General features: G+C 33.8%; 2 protein-coding genes across 2 annotated transcripts; both read left to right on the forward strand.

The window, feature by feature from the left end:
- Positions 1–846: 846 nt before the first annotated feature.
- Positions 847–3535, forward strand: LOC123918583 (scarecrow-like protein 30). The gene has a single exon (XM_045970659.1). The coding sequence runs from the start codon at positions 1325–1327 to the stop codon at positions 3296–3298; it is 1974 nt and encodes a 657-aa protein (XP_045826615.1). The 5' UTR covers positions 847–1324; the 3' UTR covers positions 3299–3535.
- Positions 3536–4109: 574 nt separating this feature from the next.
- On the forward strand, positions 4110–5360 carry LOC123914721. The gene is made up of 2 exons (XM_045965900.1): positions 4110–4622; positions 4791–5360. The coding sequence occupies exons 1-2, from the start codon at positions 4110–4112 to the stop codon at positions 5358–5360; spliced, it is 1083 nt and encodes a 360-aa protein (XP_045821856.1).
- The last annotated feature ends 2653 nt before the right edge of the window (positions 5361–8013 follow it).

Raw genomic sequence — 8013 nt, forward strand, 5'->3', positions numbered from 1 at the left:
TTGCAAAGGCCTTCATAGTTAGCCACATAGGAATTGGAGAAATATTAGAATGCCACATAAGACATGGATCAAGGAAATGATGCCACATAGGAATAAGACCATGAGAGAGAAACTCCTAAATATATAAATAATAGATATCCATAAATCAGGGAATACATGTAAAAAAATATTAAGTGGCCTATTCGTAAAAGAATATTTCATAAGAATAATTTAGCAAATGCTTCATTCTCTCTATTATTTATACACTTTTTAATATGTATGAAATTATTCTACAGTGCAAAAAATTGACATCGGGTGAATTGATTCAGTAAAATTAACTATGATTAAATTTGAGTTGAAAGTTGTTTTTGGATTAGGCTAAGGACCTATCCGTGTGCTGAATCAGGTTACCGAACCGACGAATAAATAGAGCAGTCGATATGACATACACGTCTTAATTATAGGTGATTATCGCTTAGTAGAAACACGTAAACTATTTGAAGCTTGTAAATACCATCATTATCTCTAAAACATCTGATCAATATTAAATGATTCAAATCTTAAAAGAACTTTTATTTTTGGCTTAATTAATAAAATGGTCCTTTAAAGACATTTTTGGTTTCATATTGGTCCCTTAAAGAAAAAAAGGTCTAAATAGGTCCCTTAAAGAAAAAAAGGTCTGAATAGGTCCCTTAAAGACATCTTCGTTAATCAGTTTAATTTGAATCTTTTTTTCTTTAAGGGACCAATCTGAAATAAAAAATATCTTTAAGGGACCATTTTATTAATTAAGCCTTTATTTTTTTATTTAATATAAATTTTGAAATTAAAATATAAACCGTTCGATCTTTTTACACAATCATACAAGCTTTAAGAGGACGACTTCATGACTCCTCATAAAGCAATGTCAGAATGAAGATTTAAAAACATTAATTATGAATATATCTGTAGAGGTCCACCTCATAAAGTCTTTAATCACCTTCCTTGAAACTTCTCCGAATCACAGAAAAATCTCTTCTCATAATTTATTAATTAAGTATAAAATCAACAGATAACACTTCTTCTACAAGTTTCCACCGTGCTTATCATTTCTTCCAACTTCTTCTGTTGACCATTCTTCCAAAATAAATAACAAACCCACTTTTTTGGTAAGGAATCGCTTATTTTCATTTCACTTAGATTAGATTCCACAAATTCATTCATTCCTTATTTTTATTTTTTTGTTTTTTCTTGTCCCTTTATTCAACAAAAATCATTACCTTAATTTCCTAGATCTGTTCCTATCTTCGTAAAAAATAAGGTTAATTTCTCCTTCAGATTATAATCTTTGTAACAAACCAACACCATGTTATCTACCGATACACTTGTTGAGAATTTTCCTGGTTCTGTCAATGGATGCATGTTTGGAAACATTCCTGTCTCTGTTTTTTCAAATCAGAATCCAGAAAATGGTTTCAAATTTGAAGATTCAAATTCAATTTCAATATCCCCTTCAACTCATTCAGATTCTCCAAATGATTCTGGTACAACCTCAAATGTTGAATCTTCTGAGAGTAGTAAATATTCAAATCCTATTCTTAGATTTATAAGTGATATTCTCATGGATGAAGAAGATTATTTGGAGAAAAAACCTTGTATGTTGCAAGATTGTTTGAAACTTCAAGCTGCTGAAAAATCATTTTATGATGTTTTAGGTAATAATAATAATAATAATTTTGAAGCAGGAACAGTAACTAGTACTAGTTCTGAGAGTTATAGTAATTCTAGTTATACCACTGATAATTCTGTAGTTGATTATGATTCACCTGAAAATAATGCCTATGAGGTGTTTGATAAAATGCCTCAAGCTGTTTTCAATTTTCCAAGTGATGCTTGGAATATGAATCAAGAGGGTACTTTGATTTTGGGTTCTAGAGGAGGATCAAGGGAAAAGAGAGGTCTTTTGATGAATGATGTTGGTATTTTACATGAAGAGGATCTGAGAAGTAGCAAGGTTTCAGCTGTTTATTCTGATGATTCAGAGTTATCAGAGATGTTTGATGAGGTACTTCTTTGTAAGGATGGTAAAAGTCCATCCATTTTTGGTGCTAATTCTGAACCATCATCGCTTTCACATGTTTCTAGTTCATTAGGATCTAATGGAAAAACATCGCGTTCTAAGAAAGGTTCAAACAAGGTTAAAAAACTAAGTTCTACTGTAGATTTATGGACTTTGTTAACTCAATGTGCACAAGCTGTTGGTAGCTATGATCAAAGGAATGCAAATGATATACTCAAGCAGATTAGGCAGCACTCTTCAGCGCATGGTGATGGACTCCAGCGTTTAGCTCATTACTTTGCTGATGGCCTCGAGGCGCGGTTATCTGCCGGGACACCAATGTATAAACAACTGCAGTCATCGTCTTCTGCAGATATGCTAAAAGCTTACAAAGTTTACATCACAGCATCTCCATTTCAACGGATGTCGAATTTCTTAGCAAACAGAACTATTCTCGGTCTGGCACAAAACAAAAGCAGCCTCCATATTATTGACTTTGGTGTTTTCTATGGCTTTCAGTGGCCTTGCCTCATTCAGCGTCTTTCGGAAATGCCTCAGGGGCCACCGAGGCTTCGAATTACAGGAATTGATCTTCCTCAGCCAGGATTTAGGCCTGCAGAAAGAGTTGAGGAGACAGGTCGGCGACTTGAGAAGTACTGCAAGAGGTTTGGAGTTCCATTTGAGTACAATTGTCTTGCACAGAAATGGGACACTATCAGACTTGAGGATCTCAAGATTGATAGAGAAGAAGTAACAGTGGTTAACTGTTTATACAGATTGAAGAACCTTTCTGATGAAACGGTGACGGCGAATTGTCCGAGAGATGCTGTGTTGAGGTTGATAAGGAAGATTAATCCAAACATCTTCATACATGGAGTAGTGAATGGAACATATAATGCACCATTTTTTCTTACTAGGTTCAGAGAAGCACTGTTTCATTTCTCATCATTGTTTGATATGCTTGAAGCTACTGTGCCGCGTGAAGATCCATATAGGTTGATGTTTGAGAAAGGGTTATTTGGAAGGGATGCAGTGAATGTGATAGCTTGTGAAGGAGCAGAGAGAGTTGAAAGGCCAGAGACTTACAAGCAGTGGCAGGTTAGGAACAAGAGAGCAAGGTTCAAGCAACTTCCTTTGGCTCCAGAATTGGTGGATAGGGTGAAGGAAATGGTGAAGAAGGAATATCCGAAAGATTTTGTAGTTGATGAGGATGGGAAGTGGGTTCTGCAGGGTTGGAAAGGACGTATTCTGCATGCTGTTTCTTGTTGGGTTCCTGCTTAAACAAATTACCAAATTATTAGTCCTAGCACACTCTTTTTCTAGGGATTTTTTCTTTTTTTGTTTACTAATTTGTGTGTGAACGTAGTAAGCTGCAAAGTACTGAATAAGGGTATATTAATCTTGGATTTAAGTAGATTTAAATCATCATAATATACTTTTAAGTTGAATTAAGATTGGATATATTCTTATTGTATGTACTTTATATACAAGTTTATAGCAGTTTATGCATTGGCTCTAGTGGATACATTTGCAGTATTATGTTCTATTTTCTTTCTTTCCGCATTTGAGTTTGTGTTTTAGATACCGGATTGACTAAGCCTTGTACATGGCTCAAAAAAAAAAAAAATTGGTGTTAGACTCTTCTTATAAGCAATCGTTCTATTTTCTTCTTATTTTGGTCTTAGTCTCTTTTATTTGAAGTTGGTTGATTGAATTTAATTAAGGAGGTAAAAGTCTCCTAAAGTTTCATAATTATTCAAATTTGATATTCCATTTAAGAGAGAAATATCTTGTCAGTTAAGCATCAGGTGCATCTGGTTCTGGTTGTGCCTGGCTATAAGTAGAATTTGTCAAACTTTGCAAAGGTGCTGCATGACTCCTGTGACGTGCAACTCAGCCAGCTACCGTGTCTGGCTATCAGAGGAGATTCTTTGTGTATCAAAATCACGCAAGCTGAATATGAGAAAGTTTGGCTGACTACAAAAAGAATTTACATGGTAGGCTGAGGTTGAGTAAAGGCGATAAGCCGGTCACGGCACGGGACCTCCAAATCAAACTGGTAGCTTTGTGGAAAACTAGTAGTCCATGGAAAATGATTTCTCTTGGGAGAGGATTCTATGAATTTAAATTCACTTCTTATGAGGATATGCGTTTGGCTTGGTCTTCGGGAACGGTTAACTTGAAGCCCGGTGTCCTTCGTCTTTCCAAATGGACGAATGATTTTAACTCTTCTGCCCAAAGCCAAACCAATGTTCAGGTATGGATTCGATTGATGGAACTACCGCAAGAGTACTGGAGGCAACGTACTCTGTTCGAAATTGCGAGTGCAATTGGCATTCCCCTTGCTTTAGATGAGGCCAAGAAGAACAGAACTATCGGTCACTATGCACGTCTTCTCGTTGACTTGGATTTATCCAACCGAATCTTTGATGGAATTGTGGTTGAACGGGAGGGATTCACGTTTAAACTCCCGGTGGTTTATGAACGGCTCCCGGAGTTTTGTCCTCACTGTTATGTTATTGGTCATAATGTATCGAATTGCAGATCGGTACATCCGCCGACGGTAGAAGAGAAAATTGTTATGAAGAATAAGGAGCAGCCTGAGGTTAACAAGAAAACGTGAAACAAGAATTTGTGGCAAAGGCTATTACGCAATCCAAGCTACAACAGAAGCTTTTGACTTCCGCACAGTTACTACAGAAACCCGATATCATTATTCCATTACAGCAGAAACCTAATCCTTCTGCGGGTATTGATCTGGATTTTAATGCAGCAAAACCAGTTCTTGATATGGATGTTAATGCAGAAAAACCAGTCACTGCAGTTACAGCAGCAACCTGAAACGCAACAACCAGTTATTGCTCTGGCAGTTCATGCAGAAAAGCCAAAAGTGAAGATTGCAGCAAATGTTGCTAATGATAAAAGCGATACTTCTTTTAGCTTGGCTTTGGATAATGTTGTAGATGAAATAGTGCATGGTGATTTACAAACGAACATCCCTATTATTCAACAAGTAGAAACTGTTGTTACTCGTGATGGAGAGGAGGACGTCGCAGAAACACAATTTGATATTGTTATTGATGAACATGTTAACGAAGTAGAGCTCGCACAGCCAATTCATGTGGCAATGGTGCACTCAGATAGCTCAAGGGATGATGAAGAAACCGTTCCAGAAACTCAAACTACAATGCTTTCACAGGAGCCGCTTTTGAAACCGGTCCTTATGGAGGATATTGTGATCAGCAAGCATGGGCACAGCGAGCAGGCCAAGATACGCCCAATAAAGAGACTGATTATAAGCCGTTTTTATCTAAAAGTGCTAAGAAGAGGAATAAAAAATTAGCAAAGAATACAGGTAATTATTATACCCGGTCAAAGGGTCCCCCTCCTCCTTATTCCCAATGATCTTTATTAGAATGTGGCAGAGATTGGTAATCCTGAGGCTCAGGTTTCGTTGAAGGTTTTATGTACCAATCATAAGGTGGGCCTATGGCGGCTTCTGAGCCGAAAACTAGCCATTATAGCCAGCCTTCGACACGCTTTCACAGGGCTCCAATGGTGGAGTTCCATGCCACCGAATTTATCTGATGAACTTTTCGGGTCAGATGGAATATTCCTTATTTTCGTTTTCTTACTGTTTTGTTCTTTTTATCTTGTCGCTTGTTTTCATTTCCTTTTTGCTTTCTTTCTTGCTTTATTGGGTAAGGGTTGGCCCCCAATTTGTAAATATTTTTTCCATTTTTTTTATATAGAGACGAGCACTTAACATAAGATTAGGGTATATATAGCTGTCAAAGGGGCCGGCCCGATCCGGCCTGGCCCGGCCTGGAGGGGCCCGGTCAAATAAAGGGGTCGGCCCAGCCCGGTCCGTTAACTTCATGGCCCGACCTGCGTAGCCAGACCTGATAAGCAAAAGCCTACATGGCCCGATGGGCCGGCCAACTAATTTTCATAATATTTTTTTTTTGAAAAAAAAAATATATTCTACTAAATTTATGTTATATAATCTCCCAAACAACAATATCTTCCTCTTTATCCTCATCAAACAAACAAACAAATCTCTAACGAATAATCTCATTCTAATCCAATAAGTTTTTTGTCATATTATTATTATTACTACTAAAAAAATTTCCATGTTTTATATCTTTCATTCATCCATTGTAATTTAAGTAAAAAAAAACAAAAATATAGAAAGAATGTAAAATAAATACAATAAAAAGATGATAGGCTTAAAATAACCATATTCCGAGTTTTATATCCTTCGTTGTAATTGCACAAAAAATAAAATAAAAAGATGATATGCTTAAAAATAGGAATAAAATAGATTATAGATAGGAACAAAACACAAATAATAACAATAAAACAACAAAAAAAATAAAAAAAAATTATATATGAATTTATGCATAAAAATAGACCAAAATATAATAATAAAAAGATTATAAAAAAAATTTAAATAATTTTTTTTAATTCCTAAGGGGCCGGCCCAAAAGCCTGTGGGCCGGCTCATGACAACCCATGAAAAAGCCTGATCTAATAAGGTTCGACCTCCTTTTTATGAAGTCCGTCCCGTGTAAAAGGATAGGGCTAATGGGCCGGCCCGATAGCCCGGCCCTTTTTGACAGATCTAAGGATATACAAGAGATTTCATTATGTTCTTAATTCAGTTAAAAAAAAAATGTACTTTTTTGTAATTTCAAATTATCTTATTCATTATTTTTATGTAGCATAAATATCTCAACTAACTAGATATATTATAAAAATTTCTTTACCAAAAAAAAAAAAATATTATAAAAATATTTATTTAGTATTTATTATATCTTATCTTTAAAACCTAATTTTAATTATCAATTACTTCTTTATCTTTTAGTGCCATATTCCATTTAATGCACTGTGTAGAGCAACGGGGTTGCAAAATATCAATCTTAGATTGAGAGAATATGTTATGAGACAAATATCTCAATTGTTAAGATTAACCATTAAATTATAAACAAAAAAATATATTAACCATTAAATACAAACCAACTTCCAATGAATGAAGGTAAATTATTTTTAAAAAAAATTTATAATTAAGGCCGAGTGATGATTCGATTGTTCCTATTTCTTTTTTATAAAGATTGTTCCTTTATATACAAACAAATTCACATCGTGTAATAATATTTATAAAGTTAAGAATGAATATTCATACTTAATTGGTATAATTTTTTATTCTTGCAATGAATATTCACTGTATAATAGTATTTTTTTTATTTGTCTATTATTGTCTATTTATTTTTGAAGTTAAGAATGAAGATTTGTGTAAGTTAATTTGTATAAAATGCTGTCTATTTATTTGTTTATATATGTTATTGTATTTGTAAATATAAATAATTTTAATATATTATATTTATTTGTGCATACTATCTTATTTACCAAAGAATTTACCTTTTATTTAATATTTAACTTGGGAAATGCCTGGTCTTTGCACCAGTTACCGGTAGTGATAATAAAATAAGATATTGATATAAGCTACTTTGGTCTAGTGTTGACGGGTTTGATTATTACGCTATAAGTTATGGGTTCAATCCCCAGCTCATTATAAAAAAATAAAAAAATAAATAAGATATTGATATTTTATTATTGTATTTTATTCAAAAAAATATATATATAATTGTATAATTTATTTTATTCAAAATAAATGCCTAGTTTTAGAATTTGTCGTGCTTAATGGAATTTGGTTTGGCCCCTCCTTTTATACTTGTTTTATTATCTCTCTTTATATATTATATTTTGGTGTGGATAGCTCTTAGCTTCCACCTTTTGGTTAAATAAAAAATAAAAAATCTTTGCATGAAAAATTATATTAGATCTTAAAAAATCTTTTTTTTTTTGTAAGGGAATCTTAAAATATCTTTGAAAATAATAAACATAAAAAAATTAAATAAATAAAAGATTGTATTGGGCTAGGCTTGAATTTTTTTTTCTCTTTCTGAAAAACTTATAAATACGTGGAAGTAGGT

Source organism: Trifolium pratense, linkage group LG3 (assembly GCF_020283565.1).
Source record: "Trifolium pratense cultivar HEN17-A07 linkage group LG3, ARS_RC_1.1, whole genome shotgun sequence".
Taxonomy (NCBI): Eukaryota; Viridiplantae; Streptophyta; class Magnoliopsida; order Fabales; family Fabaceae; genus Trifolium; species Trifolium pratense.

What these genes read in the sequence shown, in the direction of transcription:
- LOC123918583 (XM_045970659.1), top strand. Translation starts at nt 1,325, where the DNA reads ATGTTATCTACCGATACACTTGTTGAGAATTTTCCTGGTTCTGTCAAT.
- LOC123914721 (XM_045965900.1), top strand. Translation starts at nt 4,110, where the DNA reads ATGATTTCTCTTGGGAGAGGATTCTATGAATTTAAATTCACTTCTTAT. An exon ending in AGAATAAGGAGCAGCCTGAG is followed by an intron (nt 4,623 to 4,790) that starts GTTAACAAGAAA and finishes ATTTTAATGCAG; the next exon opens with CAAAACCAGTTCTTGATATG.